Below are 20,630 nucleotides of genomic sequence, written 5' to 3'. Positions count from 1 at the left end.
AGTTTACCCAAATATGAAACTTAAAGAGCAGCTTTCTAGCAGTTGACAACTTCTTAGTTGGTTACATTTTTACTAGCCACTTAAAGGTATTTCCTGATTTATGAATTAGGAAGCTGCCACAACAGGTCCTTTCTTTTGAATTAAAATGTAGGGGCCCAGATGTAGAAGAGGAAAAGTGGCATAATTTCAGTATGCCTTCTGTATATTATTGCAGAAACTCTTCTTTCTTTTCTCCCTTTGGCCTCTAAGAGCAATCCAGGGTTTTCCTTTCCAGTAGAGGAAGACTGATACCAAGATGGGTTAACTTACGCTCCTTGGTACCGTGGAGTAGGAATAGAGCAGAGCACACAGAGTTCTGGTTCTGACCCAGTTGTCAGCCAAGCTCCTATGTAGAACACAGTCCTGCTTTTCCTGTGAGAGAGGCCCTTGCTGGGAAGGGAGTCTGGGTCTCTTAAAGGTCAAAGCATATGTTTCCTCTGAAACCTGTGCTGCTATTAGAGGACCCTGCAAAGGCTTCTCTGAGCTGGAACAGAAGACTGTCAGAGGCTGAATTTGGAAGGGCACTTCTTGCTTGATTTCTCCTGCCTTCCTTAAGGCTCTCTAGGGAGCGGGAACATACTGGCTTTCTTCCACTGGACTGGGCAGGGCTGAGTAGGAAGTCTCGTCCATGTTCCCTTGCTCTCTGACAAGAGTGCCGACATCCTGGTCTCTAATTAAGGGAACCCATGTGGCCAAGGGCTTCTAGTTTTTAAACACAGGGAATGGGGTTAACTGGGACAGGAGGTGCCTTTTGAGGCTCACCACAGGGTTGTGTCTGCTTTGTCCCTAGCTGAACCAGAAGAATATGACACTGAGCAATCGGTGCCAGGTGTTTGATCGTTTCCAGGACACCATTTCGCAGCATGTTGTCAAAGTGGACTTCCTGAACCGAATCCACAAGAAGCACCCCCCTAACCGGCGTGTGCTCCAGTCAGTCAAAAGAAGAAGCTTGAAGGTGAGTCACAATCAGGGACAGGCAAGATGGTGGTCTGCCTGCCATCATGGGTTAGACAGAGGATCACTGTCCCGGTTTTACAGGCAGGGAAACTGAAGCCCCAGAGATGTGTTTGTGGTGTCTAGTGAGTAATGAGTGTGACCTTCATTTTAATACTTGGGGATGATGGTCAGGATTATGAGGGCCAAACCTCAAGTTAGCCTTCGAAGTCTACCAGTGTCTAGTTTTCCAAAGGATAAGCACTCTTCAGCCCATCCCACCAAACCCAAATGTGCTCTGTTGTTACGCCACCCTCACCACTCATTCTATCTGTTTCTGTTGGATGGTCTCTGTCCACAAGGCAAGGTAAAGGTGGGGGTGATTAAGCAGAAAGAGCCATGTGGAAGGTGAAGAGCTAATCCCAGCTCAGGAACTTAAGTGGAAAATATCTAAAGAAAAGTTAAATCTGTTTTTCCAGGCTGCTGTTAATATATCACCAGTACTCCAAATTGTAGCATAGCTGTAATAATACCTAACATTTATATGCACTTGACATTGACCAAAGTGTGTTTACAGAGACTGACAGAAAAATTTCCCTTGAAAAGCATTTGGTGGTAGTGAGGATGTTTTTAAACCATTCAGTCCCCTCATTCAGTTAACCTAGAGGGCCCAACACTATATACCCATATATAAACTTGTTTTTCTCTTTTGAAATGATCCCACAGTCTTATGTGCTAACAGAAACCAGCACTTCTCAAGTATGACCACTTGGTGGCAGCCACACTTTAAAATCAATCACCCGCGGTGGCTCACGCCTGTAATCCCAGCACTTTGGGAGGCCGAGGCGGGTGGATCACCTGAGATCAGGAGTTCGAAACCAACCTGACCAGCATGGTGAAACCCCATCTCTACTAAAAATACAAAACATTAGCCAGGCGTTGTGGCAGGTGCCTGTAATCCCAGCTACTCGGGAGACTGAGGCAGGAGAATCATTAGAACCTGGGAGGTGGAGGTTGCAGTGAGCCGAGATCACGCCATTGCACTCCAGCCTGGACAACAAGAGTGAAACTCTGTCTAAAAAAAAAAAAAAATCAGTCACACCGCTGCCATTACCTTCATTGGGTATCAGTCCTAACAAGATGCTAACTGTTGAAAACTGTATAACAAACTTAACTGGGCAAATATTTACACGTCAGTGGAGACATAGATTTTCCAAAACTAGATTCAAATATTTTGGTGATGGATGATATTAAAAGTAGTATGCCTTATCTTAGTGAAACAGATCTAAAAGTAATCCAGACTGTGTAATTCACCGTATAGATTTGTCAGAGAACATGGCTGCTGAAGTGAACAGTCCAGGAGACCTTGATAAAAATCCTGTTGTTGTATGGTGCCCCTCCCCGCTTTTTAAGTGTTTCTCGAGTGAGGAAACTCAAAGGGCATGAGTTACCTGCAAAGCATTTTGTACTTGGACGGTTTGAGAATGAAATGAGGACTGTAGCACCATAGAACATTGGTGAAGAACCCCAGCTCTCTCCTGCTTGATTCTAGCAATTCAGGAAAAATCTGCTGAGAACTTTGTATCTTGGTTGTGAATTTCTCTTCCACTTAGCCCTTCACTCTTCCCCAGGGGTAGCCTTAGACTAGTCCACTGTTCCATTCCTCTTCCTCTCATTCCTGGGTGATCTCGGAAAGCCCATGGCACCAGCTAAGGCCATCACCAGCCCTTGGTGATGACTCTCAACTCCATATTCCATGCCTTTCTCCTTATATCCAGACTCATATCTGCTTGCCCATCCCACAGATATCTCAGGATGAACCTCCCTAAGACCAAAAGTCTTCTGCCTCCACATCTGCTCTGCCTCCTGTGTCTCCTATTAAAGTAAATAACAATGATCACTACTCAGTCCCTCAGACCAAATTCTGGGAACCATTTTCAGTTCTTCTTCCCTTGTCTACCATAAGGATTTTGTCACCAAATCTGTTGGTTCTCTGGATGTTTTCCAAATCCACAAAGTGCTATCACATCTCTATGCCTTACATGCTTCTCCCCCTCCCTTATTTTTCCTTTATCTGCCTGGAAGATCCTTCTCAACTTCCAAGTGTCAACTCAAATACTGACTTCCTATAAAATCGTCCCTAATCCTAAATTCCTGTCCCCCAAACTAAAATAAGCACTCTTTATGTTTTTAATAGCACCTTAGACATGTTTCTATTCTAGAACCCATTACCTTGTGTTATAATATTTCTGTGTTTATCTCCCCACTAGACTGTGAGCTTCTTGAGGGCAAGTCTTAAGTTTTATTCATCTCTGGATCTCTAGAACTTGGAAGAGTGCCTAGACACGGGAGGTGCTCAATAAATGTTGGTTGAATGTATGAATGACTCTTTGTTTGTGTGGCTCTTTCATTCTTACATGGTGTGATTCAGAGTGTGTCTTCTGTTTTTGTTGCACAAAAATGTCTGTAGTTGTTTCATGAGTCATGAATGAATGGATGAAGGAAACTAACATTGATTGAGTGCTTATCATGAGCCAGGCCTCATGTCAAGCATGTTTCTGTCTCAGTGACTGCTCACCCACTCCCAAACTTGACACTGAGCAATAAGAACCCAGAGTACCACTCTGAAGTCCTGTCCAGTGCCAGTCTTACACCTTTCAGGCTGAAGCAGAAGACAGCTCGCAGTGGTTTCTGTGTTCTGCAGGCCTTAGACCTTGATGAAGAAAAGTGGAGGCCCCACCTGCTATTTCCATTTCTGAGCTTCCTTTTCCTCAGCGGACCCCAGAGTGGATGGTCCCTTGAGCACCAGCACCACAGACAGAACAGCATACCAGGGCAGAATCAACTGGACATGTTGGAACTATCTCCCTCTCCTTCCTCCTCCTATCTATCCTGAACAGGTTCCCGATGCTATAAAATCTCAGTACCAGTTTCCACCCCCTCTCATTGCACCCGCGGCCATTCGGGACGGGGAGCTGATCTGCAATGGGATCCCTGAGGAATCACAGATGCACCTTTTGAACTCTGAGCACTTAGCCACCCAAGCAGAGCAGCAAGAGGTGAGTGAAGGCAGGGCTGGGATTCCAAACCCAATCTTCCTTCCATGTCACCACAGCTGTTATCGGAAGTAGCCTCAGTGTCATTCTTATTCCAGTCCCCACCCACCCTCATCCTAACCCCTCAAGAGTTGAGTAATCCAGGGGGAACCTCTGACTCAAATCCCAAAGGCAAGTAAGAGATCTACAAAGGCACCTGGTCTACTTCTCTCCGTTGTTACCCCAGTGCACTGTGAGATGGTCAAATCTATACTGTAGAAAGAGATGAGTAGACCCATAGAGAGGTTAGGTGATAGTGCTGGACATACCACAGGTGCTCGGGGTACTTGCTGAATATTGGTCACAAGTAAGCCTTAAAGGCAGAGTCAAAATGCAGATCCCAAGCTCTGTTGGCCAGAGGGTGTGTTTCCTGCTGAGGGTACCCACAAGTCTTGCTTGGGAATGGAAATGGAATTCTGTGAGGAGTCAAGCACACTTTTTGTGAGCATTTGCAATGGGACCTTGGAAACTGCTTGTCAGCTTTGCTGCAGCCCTAACCACTGTGGCAGGAAGGACCAGCACCTCTCAGACCTCTCACCCCCGTCTCCTCTCCTCTCCTTCCATTGCAGTGGCTCTGTAGTGTTGTTGCGCTCCAGTGCAGCATATTGAAACATTTATCTGCTAAGCAGATGCCTTCGCATTGGGACTCTGAACAGACAGAGAAGGCTGATATTAAGCCTGTTATTGTGACTGACGGCTCAATCACCACCTCCTTGCAAACAGCTGACAAGACACCTACACCTTCCCACTACCCCTTGTCCTGCCCCTCAGGGATTAGCACCCAGAATTCCTTGAGCTGCTCTCCACCCCACCAGCCCCCAGCCCTAGAGGACATCGGCTGCAGTTCTTGTGCAGAAAAATCCAAGAAAACCCCTTGTGGGACTGCCAATGGGCCAGTGAACACAGAGGTGAAAGCTAATGGCCCACACCTCTACAGCAGCCCTACTGATTCCACGGACCCCCGGCGACTTCCAGGCGCTAACACCCCCCTACCAGGCCTCTCACACCGGCAAGGCTGGCCCCGGCCCCTCACGCCACCAGCGGCTGGGGGCCTTCAGAACCACACCGTCGGCATCATTGTGAAGACAGAGAATGCCACTGACCCCAGCTCTTGCCCCCAGAGGAGTTTGGTTCCTGTCCCAAGCCTGCCCCCTTCCATTCCCAGCTCTTGTGCCAGCATCGAGAACACCAGCACTTTGCAAAGAAAGACTGTCCAATCACAGATAGGACCTCCGTTGACAGATTCAAGGCCACTGGGCTCACCCCCAAATGCCACCCGGGTGCTCACTCCCCCCCAAGCAGCAGGAGATGGTATCTTGGCCACAGGAGCCAACCAACGATTCAGCTCACCAGCGCCATCGTCAGGTGAGTGCTGCTCAGCCTTGGGGTGATTTGGAATAATTTTATGCTCTTTCTGGCAAATAAGACAAGATTCCAAAAGCACTTATATCCCTGTGAATACTTCAGAGGACTTTGGCCTCTGTATTGTTTGTCTTACTCCCATTTCCGTAATAGAAGAGGAAGCACATGTTAACTTGTCCCGTTTATAGATGGGACTGCTTAGACTCTGAAAGCTTCAGTGATTTCCTTAAATTGACCTACGGAGTCAGTGGCAGGATTGGAACCACAGCCCAGGTCTCCTGATTCCATCCCACACCTTCCAGGCCTAGGCTCCTGCCTGTTTTGTTCTGTCACCTTAAAAGAAGGCAGGGTGCTCTCTGGAATTACTGTGATCAGCCTGAGGTTCTGCGTGATGGCCTCAGTATTGTTAGATCCACACAAAAGAATGGATTCATGCTTGATGCATATTCTCAGAGTTCATCTGATGGACTTCCGTGTCAGGAAGCAGGGATAGACAGCAGCACTGTCTTTCAGAGGAGCTGTAGAGTGGGATGCCCACAGGGGTTGGTCTAGCCCAGAAGCTTGCCCTCGGGCCACATGCCAAAGGGCGGTCCTTTAGGTCTGTACTTGGCCTACTGTGGACCTGCTCTCTCAGCTGTCCCCAGACAGCACTCAGTACCTTGAGGTTGCTGACCCCGGCATCTGAACCAGGTTTCAGATGCTGCCGGAACCCCCTGTGGTCTCTCCCGTCTGAACTGAAGCTGGCCTCCTAGTCAGCTGGGAGTCTCGGTAACCAGGTGACTGTGATTTCTCTGCATGGGGGCCCCTGGTCCCAGGATGGCCCCACTCCCAGGCTGTTTTCCTGTCTCTGTTTATCGCTTAATACCAGTGTGGGTAGATTTTCCATGCTGTGAGTCATATTTCAGTAGGCAGGAATTATAAGGGCAGGCACCACTTATTTAAAAGTAGAGGCAGCAGGGAGGTGGTCATGGCCCAAAGAATGAAGCTGCCCCACCACTTTCCCCAGAGCAGTGGATTTCAATGATTCCCAGTGCTCTGGAGACTCCTGCGTGCCCGGGTGCTTTGTCATTCCATCTGCCCTTCCTCACCACACGTTTTTAGCTCTAGGAGTTCCAGAGCCTATGGGTTGAGAATCAAGAAGGGAACATCACCTTGGGTCCGAAATCCAGACCTGTCTCAGCAGTGGGGGATTGGACCGGTGGGTTTCCCTCAGGCGACGTAAGTAACAGTCTTCCTGCTCCGTCCCCAGATGGCAAGGTCAGCCCCGGCACGTTATCCATAGGAAGCGCTTTAACCGTACCCTCTTTCCCAGCCAACTCTACTGCCATGGTGGACCTCACCAACTCACTTCGAGCATTTATGGATGTCAATGGAGGTGAGTGAATGAGCTGCTGCTGTTCCATTGGTTGCTATGTTGAAGGTGCTATTCCTATACAGCATTCAGCTCATTTCAGAAAGGGAGGGAAGGAGCACCTGATCCCAGAGGCCTAGGGGGAGATGGGAATGAGGAGTATCCTTTTGGATAGGGGGGTAGGGTGAAAAAGAAAGCTCCTTCTCTAGCTCTGCCTTCTACATGTGCATATACACATAATCAAAGATGGAGGGAGGACAGAGCCAAGCTGAACCAGTGAGACAAAAACAAAATCACTTTAGGCAGATCACCTGGATTTGCAGAATAAAACTAGGATCCTCACTCCCAAAGGAGGGACCTCATCTGTGGGAAACCCCTAAAGTCCAGGAGAACAGGGACAGATCTTGATCTCTGTGAACACAAGGTGGGTAGAAAATTCAAGTCTCAATATCAGACATCCAGGCCCTCCCCCACAGACAGGCAAGTGGTTTATTCCACTCTGCCGTTCTAGGAGCACTATTAAAATCAATTCACCCAACTACAGGAGGCAGCTGCACAGGCTGCATTGGGACCCATCTCACTGCAAATAGCAAGTGAAATGCCCAGCTGCAGATCCTTGTATGCTCTGTACTCAATGCTGTTTGAGTAAAAGTTACTTGACTGGATTTTAGAAATGCCGAACTATTTGCTCTGTGACCCTGATTTGCTTCCACATTCCACTTCCATCTCAGCAGCTTTTTAATCTTTCTCTTTGGCTAATAGAAATCGAGATAAATATGCTGGACGAGAAGCTGATCAAGTTTCTGGCCTTGCAGAGAATACATCAGCTTTTCCCCTCCCGGGTCCAACCTTCACCGGGCAGTGTCGGGACACATCAGCTGGCTTCTGGAGGGCACCACACAGAAGGTGCGCATGTACACACCTGTCACCACATCATCAGATCTCCCCTCTACGTGTGCGAATGGTCACCTTGCCTCCATGGAGAATCTGAGCTTCCAGTATTCAAATCTTCTTGTGTGCTTTTCATGGGCTTAATAAAGCACCATGGTTTTTTTCTGAAGAGAGCAGGAACAAGATGGCAACCACAGCTTTCTTATCAGACTTGGGGAAGTCTGCTGTAACTTTCTTTCATATATAAGTCCACTTTGAGACACAGCAAAGCAGCTACCAGTACCTTTGGGTATATGTAGTGTACTTTCTGCTTACTTGCTTTCAAATATTTGAATTAGAAGGGCTTTCCGACTGAGTGCAGTGGCTCACACCTGTAATCCCAGCACTTTGGGAGGCTGAGGCGGGAGGATCACTTGAGCCCAGGAGTTGGAGACCAGCCTGGGCAACACAGTGAGACCCTATCTCTACAAATAATTTTAAACTTAGCCAGGCATGGTGGCATACACCTGTAGTCCCAGCTGCTTGGAAGGCTAAGGTGGGAGAATCGCTTGAGCCTGGGAGGTCAAGGCTGCAGTGAGCTATGATTGCACCACTGCACTCCAGCCTGGGTGACAGGGTGAGACCCTGTCTGTAAATAAATAATAAATAAAATTTTTAAAAGAATGGCTTCCCAAGAAGGAACTTTTCAAGTTCAAGGTGAGAAATAGAATAACCGTAGGCCAGCCTTCTGGAAATTTTCCCCAAGTGGTTAACTCTGTTTCAGGTATGTCTGAGCACTGGCCATTAAAAGCCTTGCTGCTTCAAAGTGTGGTTCCCAGACCAGCAGCATCAGCAGCCCCTGAGAGCTTGTTAGAAATGCAGAGCTCAGTGCATTGGTTTTTTGCCTATTTTTAAAGAAAACAGCAAAAGAAATGCAGAGCTAAGGCCCCTCCTCAGACCTATTGAATCAGAATCTGCATTTCAACAAGATATGTAGGCGATTCATATGCACATTAAAGTTTGAGAAACACTGGTCCATGCGGTCTGTTTTTCCATGTTCTCCCTATAGTACCAGCTGGAATATCCCAGATTAGCCAACCAGGAGCCCAGGAACTTACAGAGTACTGTCATCTCTGACTTCTCTGACTATCTTCAAAGATGGTCCTCTGCACCCTGTGTTGGAAATGCTGTGGGTGGGGAGAGAAAGTCTACCCTGCAGCAGCTCAGTGTTGGATGTGAGTTTGGAAAGATGAGTCATCCAGCGGGATTTTCTCCAGGCCATGAGCCAAAAGTCCAGATTTTGTTGGTTTATGTTTGGATCACAGGATCTGAGTTTCTGAATGATCCTATTCCTATGTTTGTCTTGTAGTGCAAAGAAAGGAGGTACAGGCCCGAGCTGTGTTCTACCCCCTCTTAGGGTTGGGAGGAGCTGTGAACATGTGCTATCGAACCCTCTACATCGGGACAGGTGAGCCAGCCAGGAAGCTGGGAGAGACACTTAATCTGTTCAGCCCTAAAGACTGATACCCTTACCCACAGAAGTTAGAAAGGGGTGAGGGAAGCCCTTTCCAGAGTTGACTGCTTTAAACCAGTGGATAGCTAGACAAGAGAAATTAAGAATAGAGACAATCAGCCGGTCACAGTGGCTCACGCCTATAATCCCAGCATTTTGGGAGGACGAGGCAGGAGGAACACTTGAGCCCAGGACTTCGAGACCAGCCTGGGCAATATGGTGAAACCCCATCTCTACCAAAAACAAATACAAAAAAATTAGCTGGGCACATGCCTATAGTCCCAGCTACTTGGGAGGCTGAGGTGGGAAGATCACCTGAGCCTGGGAGGTCAAGGCAGTGATCCTATTCATGCCACTGCACTCCAGCCCGGGCAACAGAGTGAGACCCTGTCTCAAAAATAAAAGAGACGATCACTTCCTTGTCTTCCCTTGTTCAGGCCCTTTTGCTTTGGCTTTGCCCAGTGTTGCATCAGCAGAGATGAAAGTCAGCTCTGACTACTGCCCAGGGAGGCACTTTAAACACTGCGGGGAAGAACCCAAGGAGAAGGCAGATGCTTTGTCCCTGGTGGTCTTTGAAAGAGTGATAGGCTCACACATACCCAATCTTCAGTTAGCCCTGTATCTGTTTTTTGTTTTGTTTTGTTTTCCCTAGAAGTCCTAGAGACAGATAGTTCTATATCTGGTACAGAAGGACAGACAGATTAGTCCTTACCCTAGAAACTTCCCTTTCTTTAAGGTGATATGATTTTCTAGGCTCTGCACCCTCTTCTTGTATTTTCATAGAAATATCCCATCCTCTTCAGTAGCTCACTGTTCCCTTCTGGGTAGCAGCCACATGTTCTAAAGCAGATCAGCTGGCAGGGACAGCTGTTCTTTATCAGGAGCTTGGAAAAGACATCAGTTTTTGTTCAAAAATAAAAGGGGAGGGCCCTGAGCTACTCACCCTTGAAGTCTCTGCTAGTGCCAACCCAGAAGCTAACTCCCTCCCTGTCTCACCTCCCCGACACATGCACCTTACAATCTGTTCTCTGCCTTCCTTTTCCTCTACTCCTGCCATCTTGCAGGAGCTGACATGGATGTGTGCCTTACAAACTATGGTCACTGTAACTACGTGTCCGGGAAACATGCCTGCATATTCTACGATGAGGTGAGGGCTGGAGATGCGGTGGGAGGGAGCTTTCCCAACCTAAGGCCTCTCCCAGGCAGTAGGTTTTTGTTCAGTGCCCTGAGGGGAGGGAAGAGGGATTGGGAGTCCTCTCCTTTTCTTCCCTCCCTGTCATTCCTGGAGGAGGACAGTCTTGATGTAAAACAGCATCCTACCAGGGGTACCTGCTTCACAGGAGCAGGGCTACCATTTTTCCTGAGGTTAGTCACAGGCACAGCAGAGGGAGCCTACCCTAAAGCAGGGGAGGGGACCAGCGTAGAAGGAAGCCAAGCCCTGTGGATGTGTCCCTGTGAATTTCATTATCATCACGGGCCAGTGAGTATCACACCAAGAGGAGCAGTGCTGAGAAGGCAGAGTGAAGGAGGATTGGGAGAGTAGGGGGTGTGGGACACCGGAAGGAAGGCTTTCCTGAGGAGGTATCTGCAGCCCCCTTCTGAAAGGACAGGGGCCATGACTGGGGAGGCAAGTAAGGGCTCCCTAGGTAGAGCAGCACGGCCTTCTCCATATGTCCTCTCCCCCTAGCCCCAGGCCCCACACAGCCAACCACACATCTTATCTCCCCTCCTCCTCCTCAGAATACCAAACATTATGAGCTGTTAAACTACAGTGAGCATGGGACAACGGTGGACAATGTGCTGTATTCATGTGACTTCTCGGAGAAGACCCCGCCAACACCCCCAAGCAGTATTGTTGCCAAAGTGCAGAGTGTCATCAGTAAGTTGGAGCAGAGGTCTGTGGCCACAAAGCTGAGACCGCAGTCAGGGTGGTTCTGACTTGCTGCCCATGGTCTGTCTCTTGCCTTCCTAGTCCTATTGGCCAAGCTCTACTTCCTCATGGGCCCAGGGCAGGCCACAGAGAAGCAAGTGCTGAGTACCCCCATGTGTGTACACACCTGTGGGGATTTCAGACTCCACCAACCCTTTCTGAGCATCCTTCATCCGTAGTCATGCAGCAGTTGGAATGGGGAGATGCAGGAGCCCAACCTTGGCAAACAGCCCACATGGGTTGGCTGCTCACTGTTCCTCTTCTGTGACCATCCCCCTTTTTCCCAGGGCGCCGCCGGCACCAGAAACAGGATGAAGAGCCAAGTGAGGAGGCAGCCATGATGAGTTCCCAGGCCCAAGGGCCGCAGCGGAGACCCTGCAATTGCAAAGCCAGCAGCTCAAGCTTGATTGGGGGCAGTGGGGCCGGCTGGGAGGGCACGGCCTTACTGCACCATGGCAGCTACATCAAGCTGGGCTGCCTGCAGTTTGTCTTCAGCATCACTGAGTTTGCGACCAAACAGCCCAAAGGCGATGCCAGCCTGCTGCAGGATGGGGTCTTGGCCGAGAAGCTCTCTCTCAAGCCCCACCAGGGCCCTGTGCTGCGCTCCAACTCCGTTCCCTAGGACTGGCAGCTACCCCGCTACTGGCCTGTACACCCACCCAAGACTTCTGCAATGCAAAAATGTACACAAACCAAGCCCGGGTGTTTTCTATACTCTACCAGAAACGCTTCAACTACAATCTTTGCATGAAATGAAGAAAACCTTTTGACTGTTTTTTAAAAATCCTTTTTCTTTCCTCAAGTTCTAGGGGGCATTTGCACATATATTTGTACTCAACATTTCATGGGAAAGCGGCAAACCCGAGCTGAGGAACAGCGTGGGCAGGGAGGGAAAGACCCATGGTCTGGACACTTCCTCCAACACAAAACCCTTCCCCACCCATCTCCTACTCCCTCCCCCTCGCCCGCCGTTGTAAAATAATCAGAAACTTGTTCTATTTTGTGGCAGTGACAATAGTTTTATATTAAAAGAAAAAATACAGTTTTCATACAGCAAAATCTATACAATATCATTGTTTTATTTAATATAAAGATCGCTACCCACCTTCCTTCCATGGTTCCCACCCTCCACGTTATTTTCCCTTTCTGCAGCAGTTGCACTACAGGTAGCTACTGTGTATTATGGACAAATGAGAAATGAATTCTTTTTCTGGCTGTCCATCTGTTTTATTTCAAATAAGGAAAAGTGTATTTGGATTTTGTGTAAATACATCTAGTGATGACATTTTTTCAATGTTTTTAAAAACCGTGTACAGTACTACATGTGGTAGAGCGTTTTCTCAAATTGTCTATTGTAGCAAAAATGTTTTTGTCGTAAACCTGTTTTGTCTCCTTTTTTTGTTCTCTCGCCACTTCTCTCCTCTTCTTCCTGCCCCTGGTTCCCTCCTCTCCTCCCACCCCCACAACCAGTACCAATGTACATAGTAATTGTAATGTTTTAGACTTTACAGAAACTTTCCTGTATTCTGTATATAAAAAACAAAAATACTTCAAATTATGTTTTCTGACTGTCTGTCCTACCTGTCATCACCCTCAGAGGAGACCCTCTTTTAGATCTGGGTCTAGCAGGTGGGGGGCCTTTTGAACAGGTCTCATTCCCATAGGGAAGTTTGGGAGGGGAAGTGTTGGAGAAAAGTGAGCCAGGGTGGATGGAGGACAATGGAAGGACATGGGTGCGTCTGCTGGCCGCGGGGGCAGTTTCTTCAGAGAACCCTGACTGATAGTAGAATCCAGTCTTGACATGTCACTTCTAGTCATGTAATCTGCAGTCATGCTTCTCTACAACTGCTATTCCTCATCAGAAAATGAGTCTGCTGCATTACCTTAATTCTCAAGTCCCGGGAACCTTCATTAAACCAAATTTCATGCTTTCCTCCCAGATCTTAGTGAAAAACTCTGCAGGAAGTTTTCCTGAGGACAGCCTCCTCAGATGGAGAGCACCTCTGTGTATATTCCAGAACTGTTTGTGTAGGTGCATCTGCTTGTGTGTCAGGATTTTGCCTTAGGGATAAAGAATGAATATTCTATCCCCAGCCTCATCCCACAGCATCTACAATGGAAACTGGCCCTGGAATCTGAGGTCTGTCCCTGACTTTCATCTGCCCATCTAGGCTTCATCACTCTGCTCCCGGTGTCCTGATGGGCTTTTTGAACTCCCTAAGGACAGAAACTTGAATATCTTCCGCTCAGAATTTCCAAATCTAACTACACTGCTGGGCACAGCATAAGTACCAAATATCAGGTTCCAGGTTGTACTGAATTTCTCAGGCAACGGCCTTCTGCCCTGGAATGCCCTTACGCATTCGTTCCTAGCTGGCCCCACCCTTCTTGCCATCATGGTCACTTGTAACTGAGTGATGGAGCTTCTCTGCCTGTCTCTGTCACCCGTGAGAACCATTCCAAAGGCAAATTTCCTCCTGAAAGGCAATAATAGATTTTACTGTCTATCTCTTCCGGCTTCCCTTCAGCCATGAAGGCACTAGTGGGGCTGAGGTAGGGAGATACAGAGCGGGAATTAAGGAGTGAATTCTGACACCCCTTAACTGCCTGTGCCACCTTGAACAGTATCCCCTCTAGCCTGTGTGGGGAGAACAGGGAAGAATCCTAGAAGCTGGGGGCTGGATGTGAAGATAAAAAAATTGAAGGATTTGGCCCAGTGCGGAGGCTGACACCTGTAATCCCAGCACTTTGAGAGGCTGAGGCAGGTGGGTCACAAGTTCAGAAGTTTGAGACCAACCTGGCCAACACAGTGAAAACCCATCTCCACTAAAATACAAAAATTAGCCAGGTGTGGTGTCACACACCTGTAATCCTAGCTACCCTAGAGTCCGAGGCAGAAGAATTGCTTGAACCCAGGAGGCGGAGGTTGCAGTGAGCCGAGATCATGCCACTGCATTCCAGCCTGGGCAACAAGAGCAAAACTCCATCACAAAAAAAAAAAAAAAAAAGACAGCTGGACATGGTGGCTCACGCCTATAATCCCAGCACCTTGTGAGGCTGCTGAGGCAGGCGGATCACCTGAGGTCAGGAGTTCGAGACCAGCCTGGCCAACATGGCAAAAACCCCTCTCTACTAAAAATACAAAAATTGGCCGGGCGCGGTGGCTCAAGCCTGTAATCCCAGCACTTTGGGAGGCCGAGACGGGCGGATCACGAGGTCAGGAGATCGAGACCCTCCTGGCGAACACCGTGAAACCCCGTCTCTACTAAAAAATACAAAAAAAAAACTAGCCGGGCGAGGTGGCGGGCGCCTGTAGTCCCAGCTACTGGGGAGGCTGAGGCAGGAGAATGGCGTAAACCTGGGAGGCGGAGCTTGCAGTGAGCTGCTGAGATCCGGCCACTGCACTCCAGCCCGGGCTACAGAGCGAGACTCCGTCTCAAAAAAAAAAAAAAAAAAAATACAAAAATTAGCCGGGTGTGGTGGCAGGGACCCGTAATCCCAGCTACTCAGAAGGCTGAGGCAGGAGAATCACTTGAACCCGGTAGGCAGAGGTTGCAGTGAGCCGAGAGGGCGCCATTGCATTCCAGCCTGGGCAACAGAGGGAGACTCCCTCTCAAAAAAAAAAAAAAAAAAAAAAAAGGAAGGAAGGGAAGAAAGAAAAGGATTTGTTCCTAGAGGGAAAAGCATCTAGGACTAGACTCAAAGACACACGTATATTCATGTACACACCTGACTTCAGAAGGGAGGGACCGTGCTACATACACCTCGAGTAAACATATGGAGATATTCAAGCACATGCATTGGCAGAGACTACAGATGCAGGCACATACCTGGAGGGACTCTGACGGAATGCACACAAACACCTACAAGGTGCTTACATGGTCTCACAGGATCGAGAGGCACGCACACAACCCGAAGGGTGATCCTAGGGACCATGGGCACATACACACCTGGAGGTCATTCACATACAAGCGTTGTAGATGCATGCACATACCTAGCATGCACTCCCAGGGTGTCCGTGGACACTGACACCCAGGTGTTCACACAGGCACACACCTAGGGGGCGCTCCCAGGGCCCAAGTGCACACACGCACCTCAAAGGTGTCCACGGAGGCACACGCCCCCAGGACACCGACGCACGCCTAGGGGGCGCTCGCAGGGCCGGCGAGCACCCGCACGCACACACACCCCTGCCCAGCCTCCTACCAGCCTCCGCCTTCGGAGGCTGACGCGCCCCGGCGCCGTTCCAGGCCTGTGCGGAGCGGATCGGCAGCCGCCTGGCGGCGATCCAGGCCGGCGCGGGGCCTGGGCGGGAGCCGGGAGGCGCGGCCGGCATGGAGGCGCTGCTGCTGGGCACGGGGTTGCTGCTGGGCGCTTACGTGCTTGTCTACTACAACCTGGTGAAGGCCCCGCCGTGCGGCGGCATCGGCAACCTGCGGGGTCGCACGGCCGTGGTCACTGGTGAGTGCGGAGGCGGGTGAGTGCGAGCTGGCGGGGCGCGCAGAGGGGAGGCCGGGCCGGCGGTAGCAGCAGCCCGCCAGGCTCAGCTCAGCTCGGCTTGCGCCTGCGGTCCGCAGGCGCTAACAGCGGCATCGGGAAGATGACGGCGCTGGAGCTGGCGCGCCGGGGAGCGCGCGTGGTGCTGGCCTGCCGCAGCCGGGAGCGCGGGGAGGCGGCTGCCTTCGACCTCCGCCAGGTGAGAGGCAGCGGGGGCGCGTGGGATCGTGAGCCGAGAACCCGCCGGGACACAGAGAAGCCAGCAAAGGGGCTGCGGAGGATCCGGGTCCAGGGAGGAGAGTGCGGCGCGGGCGGCTGAGCGCGAAGAGGGAATGCACGGAGCGCCGGGGTCACCCGAGGAAGGCGCACCAGAGCCGAGTGGGGGAGGGGCTTCCTGAAGGCGGTAATTGCAGTTCTGAGACGTTTAAGCATCAGTAGAAGTTGGGTTAATGATTAGTAGGAAAGGGAACAGCAGAGGGCACAGCATAAGCAAAGGCCCTCAGTAAGCAAGAGAGCTGGACTGATCTGAAAAACTGAGAAAAAGATTTAACGAGGCTGAAGCACAAAGTATGAGGAAGATGGGCAAATGAGGGGGCTAGAGGACCTTCTAGAGCCTATTGAGAAGCTTGGATTTTATAGATTGGGCAGCACAGACCACTGGAGACCATAAACGGCCCTCAGTAGGCTCCGGACTGTCAGAATAGCCTTTGGAAGGAACCCCTTTGTGGCTGCGTGGTGCTTGGAGTGGAGGGGCAAGAGCGGGCGAGAGGAGACCAGTGAGAAGTCTGTTACAGATTTTGGGTAAATGGTAATGGGGAAAGGAGATGATAATAATAGCAAATACCTACCCAGTGCTGCTGGAGTGTATTTTACACATGTTAACTCCTTTCATTCTCACAACAGCTGGGTGAGATTGGTACTGTTATTATTATTCCCTTTATGCAGTGAGAGAACTGAGGCCCAAAGAGATTAAGTATCTTGCTCAAGGTCACACTCTAGTAAAAGGCAAAGTCAGGATTTGAATCCACACACTTATCTAGTAAACTCTAAGACGTAGGGGCAGATTTTATTAAACAGTAGGAGATGAACTCTCAGAATTTGGTTCCTGGGGAGAGAGGGAAGAGGAGAAAGATGCCTGGTGACAAGCCCAGCCCTTGCCGCTCCACAGGAGAGTGGGAACAATGAGGTCATCTTCATGGCCTTGGACTTGGCCAATCTGGCCTCGGTGCGGGCCTTTGCCACTGCCTTCCTGAGCTCTGAGCCACGGTTGGACATCCTCATCCACAATGCCGGTGAGGGGCAGCAGTCCCTGTGGGGTGGGGGGTGGCGGGTGGCCAGGGGCAGCTGCCCCCTCCAGCGGAAGCCCTGCTGGGGCCAGTGGACACATGGGAAGGATGCCCCCTACTCCCATCTCATAGATAGGGATACCAAGGCTGCAGAGCTCCTTCTGGAGCAGCCACTTACATCTAGCCTCTGCCCCAGGGATCAGTTCCTGTGGCCGGACCCGCGAGGCGTTTAACCTGCTGCTTCGGGTGAACCACATCGGTCCCTTTCTGCTGACACATCTGCTGCTGCCTTGCCTGAAGGCATGTGCCCCTAGCCGCGTGGTGGTGGTAGCCTCAGCTGCCCACTGTCGGGGACGTCTCGACTTCAAACGCCTGGACCGCCCAGTGGTGGGCTGGCGGCAGGAGCTGCGGGCATATGCTGACACTAAGCTGGCTAATGTACTGTTTGCCCGGGAGCTTGCCAACCAGCTTGAGGGCACTGGCATCACCTGCTATGCAGCGCACCCAGGTGAGGTCTGGTTCTTCGGCTTCCGATTCCCCTCTCCTTTCCATGCCCTATCCTGTGCCCCTCACACCACTACCACCTCCCCACCCCCAATCCCTCACTGAGTCACAGAATCTCAGAGCAGGAAGGAAGCATAGTCCAAGGAGAGACCTGTTCCTTGCTGATCTTGGAACCAGGCTCTCCTGGTTTAGGTTCTTCCTCTCACAGCACAAGCCTGGGTGCTGAGCCCTGGGGGGTGTATGGCCATGAATAAGACCTGGATTCCCACCCCCAGGAGCCATCTGCACTGACTGAACTGATAATGATGATGATGATAGCTAATAATTTTTCATTCATCTAAGAAGCATTTACCGAGTACCTACTCTGTATGAGGCATTATTTGCAGTGCTGGGGATATAGCAGTGAACAAAACAAAGACCCTGCCCTCAGAATTTGCATTCTAGTTTGGAGGAGACGGAGACAGCCAATAAATATATACAATGAGGGGTGGTGATAAGAGTTCTCTGAGGAAAGAGGAAACAGGGCGAGGGGCAAATGGAATGGGAATATGGTGTGGCAGTCAAGGAAGACATATCTATAAAGGTGACATTTGAACAGAAGCCTGAAAGATACATGGCTCACTGGGGAGATGCCCAGAAAAAGAGAGAACAGTGCAAATAATAAGTGCAAAGGGGCCGGAAGCAGTGGCTCATGCCTATAATCCCAGCACTTTGGGAGGCCGAGGCTGGTAGATCACTTGAGGTCAGGAGTTTGAGACCAACCTGGGCAATATGGTGAAACCGCATCTCTAGGCCAGGTGTGGTGGCTCACGCCTGTAATCCCAGCATTTTGGGAGGCTGAGGCAGGCGATCACAAGGTCAGGAGTTCAAGACCAGCCTGACCAACATGGTGAAACCATGTCTCTACTAAAAATACAAAAATTAGCCAGGCGTGGTAGCGTGTGCCTGTAATCCCAGCTACTCAGGAGGCTGAGGCAGGAGAATCACTTTAATCCAGGAAGTGGAGGTTGCAGTGAGCTGTGATACCGCCACTGCACTCCAGCCTGGGGGACAGAGCAAGACTCCGTCTCAAAAAAAGAAAAAAGAAAACCCTGTCTCTACTACAAATACAAAAATTAGCTAGACATGGTGTCTGGCACCTGTAGTCCCAGCTATTCAGGAGGCTGAGGCAGGAGAATCGCCTGAACCTGGAGGTGGATGTTGCAGTAAGCTGAGATCTCGCCACTGTACTCCAGCCTGGGTGACAGAGCAAGACTCTGTCTCCAAAACAGAAAAAAGTAAGTGCAGAGGCCCTAAGGCCTGGTGTGCTTGAGAAAGGCTAATGTGGCTGGAACAGAGTGAAGGGGGAGAGTGGCAAGAGGTGAGGTCACAGAGAGGCACTGGGTCCTATAGGGTTTGGAGGGAGGTTCACTATAAGCATTCTGACTTTTACTCTGAGTGAGATAATTGGGGATCCAGAGGCACACTTTGTCTTATGCAAGAGGTTATACCAGGATAACAAGATCTGCCGTATTCATATTACCATACTGCATTTTAGATAGTCACTGCCTAAAGCTCATTAGTAATTATAATAGCGATGATCACAATTAGCCTTTATTAAGCCTCTATTACACTCCATATCCCTAATGTCCAAAATAGTGGCTGGTGTACTGCAAGTACTTAATAAATGTTGGTTAAACAAGGAACAAGACTTGAGCTAGAAGAAAAGATGGAGAGAGACTGAGAATTGTTTCAGGCATGGGACACAGCATGAGCAAAATCTGGGATGTGAGGTGAACAAGCAGTTTGGATGGAAGGGAAGAGGCTTCATGCAGGAAATGAGTGAAGTCACCTCGCAGAAGTCCCGAATGCCTGGTAAATACTATCCTGGTTCCCTTGAAACCAGATTCTGTCCCTATTCTTCTAGCTCTGTTCTTTTTTTTTTTTTTTTTTTTTTTTTTAAAAGAGACAGAGCTTCACTATGTTGCCCAGGCTGGTCTCAAACTCCTGGGCTCAAGCAATCCTCCTGCTCCACCTCGGGAGTAGCTGTGACTATAAATGCACACCACTGCGCCTAGCCCAACTCCTTTCTTTCTTCCTGCCTACAGGGCCTGTGAACTCGGAGCTGTTCCTGCGCCATGTTCCTGGATGGCTGCGCCCACTTTTGCGCCCATTGGCTTGGCTGGTGCTCCGGGCACCAAGAGGGGGTGCCCAGACACCCCTGTATTGTGCTCTACAAGAGGGCATCGAGCCCCTCAGTGGGAGATATTTTGCCAACTGCCATGTGGAAGAGGTGCCTCCAGCTGCCCGAGATGACCGGGCAGCCCATCGGCTATGGGAGGCCAGCAAGAGGCTGGCAGGGCTTGGGCCTGGGGAGGATGCTGAACCCGATGAAGACTCCCAGTCTGAGGACTCAGGGGCCCCATCTTCTCTGAGCACCACCCACCCTGAGGAGCCCACAGTTTCTCAACCTTACCCCAGCCCTCAGAGCTCACCAGATTTGTCTAAGATGACTCACCGAATTCAGGCTAAAGTTGAGCCTGAGACCCAGCTCTCCTAACCCTCAGGCCAGGATGCTTTCCATGGCACTTCATGGCCCTTGAAAACCTCGGATGTGTGCCAGGCCATGCCCTGGACACTGATGGGTTTATTATCTTGACCTCCATGGTTACTTTCTGGGGCCCCAAGCTGTGCCCTGGACATCTCTTTTCCTGGTTGAAGAAATAATGGGTGATTATTTCTTCCTGAGAGTGACAGTAACCCCAGATGGAGAGATAGGGGGTAATATGCTAGACCCTGTGCTTCTCGGAAATTTGGATTTAGTATTTTCAGGCCCCACCCTCATTGATTCTGATCAGCTCTGGAGCAGAGGCAGGGAGTTTGCAATGTGATGCACTGCCAACATTGAGAATTAGTGAATTGAGCCCTTTGCAACGGTCTAGCTAGGTAGTTAAATTACCCCCATGTTAATGAGGTTGAATAAGGCTCCCGAGCTAAGGGACTTGCCCAAGGTCTCACAGTGAGTAGGAGGAGGGCCTGAGATTTGAACCCAGGGGTCTGAGGCCAGGGCCGACTGCCGTAAGATGGGTGCTGAGAAGTGAGTCAGGGCAGGGCAGTAGGTATCGAGGTGCCCCATGGGAGTAGGGGGACGCCTTCCGGGCGGATGCAGGGCTGGGGTGATCTGTATCTGGAGCCCCTTGGAATAAAAGCGCGTTGACCGCGGAGGCTACGCTAGCTCCTGCCTCAACGCGCCGGCCCCGCCCTCCGCCGC

At 50.2% G+C, this 20,630-nt stretch overlaps 2 protein-coding genes across 4 annotated transcripts in view; both read left to right on the top strand.

Annotated features, from left to right (window-relative positions):
- Positions 1-11,905, top strand: part of LOC105476509 (PHD finger protein 12) — a 47,339-nt gene extending 35,434 nt beyond the window's left edge. For both annotated transcript variants that reach the window (XM_011732481.2, XM_011732490.3), the window contains exons 7-15: positions 830-994; positions 3,873-4,031; positions 4,637-5,432; positions 6,679-6,804; positions 7,543-7,686; positions 9,020-9,118; positions 10,228-10,310; positions 10,904-11,042; positions 11,381-11,905. In XM_011732481.2, the coding sequence (XP_011730783.1) occupies positions 830-994; positions 3,873-4,031; positions 4,637-5,432; positions 6,679-6,804; positions 7,543-7,686; positions 9,020-9,118; positions 10,228-10,310; positions 10,904-11,042; positions 11,381-11,715 (2,046 nt within the window). In that variant the 3' untranslated portion in view covers positions 11,716-11,905. The remainder of the gene's footprint in view (positions 1-829; positions 995-3,872; positions 4,032-4,636; positions 5,433-6,678; positions 6,805-7,542; positions 7,687-9,019; positions 9,119-10,227; positions 10,311-10,903; positions 11,043-11,380) is intronic.
- Positions 11,906-15,292: 3,387 nt separating this feature from the next.
- On the top strand, positions 15,293-20,583 carry LOC105476446 (dehydrogenase/reductase 13). 2 transcript variants are annotated; one of them, XM_011732422.3, is made up of 5 exons: positions 15,293-15,554; positions 15,671-15,789; positions 16,759-16,882; positions 17,073-17,384; positions 19,468-20,583. In XM_011732422.3, the coding sequence occupies exons 1-5, from the start codon at positions 15,428-15,430 to the stop codon at positions 19,917-19,919; spliced, it is 1,134 nt and encodes a 377-aa protein (XP_011730724.1). In that variant the 5' UTR covers positions 15,293-15,427; the 3' UTR covers positions 19,920-20,583. The 2 variants fall into 2 exon arrangements, with proteins under 2 accessions (XP_011730724.1, XP_024646981.1); XM_024791213.2 differs by having other exon boundaries at positions 15,442-15,570.
- Positions 20,584-20,630: the final 47 nt, after the last annotated feature.

This window comes from Macaca nemestrina, chromosome 17 (assembly GCF_043159975.1).
Source record: "Macaca nemestrina isolate mMacNem1 chromosome 17, mMacNem.hap1, whole genome shotgun sequence".
Classification (NCBI taxonomy): domain Eukaryota; kingdom Metazoa; phylum Chordata; class Mammalia; order Primates; family Cercopithecidae; genus Macaca; species Macaca nemestrina.
The sequence above is the reverse complement of the archived record's forward strand: the minus strand, read 5'-3'. Positions and strand labels throughout refer to the sequence as shown.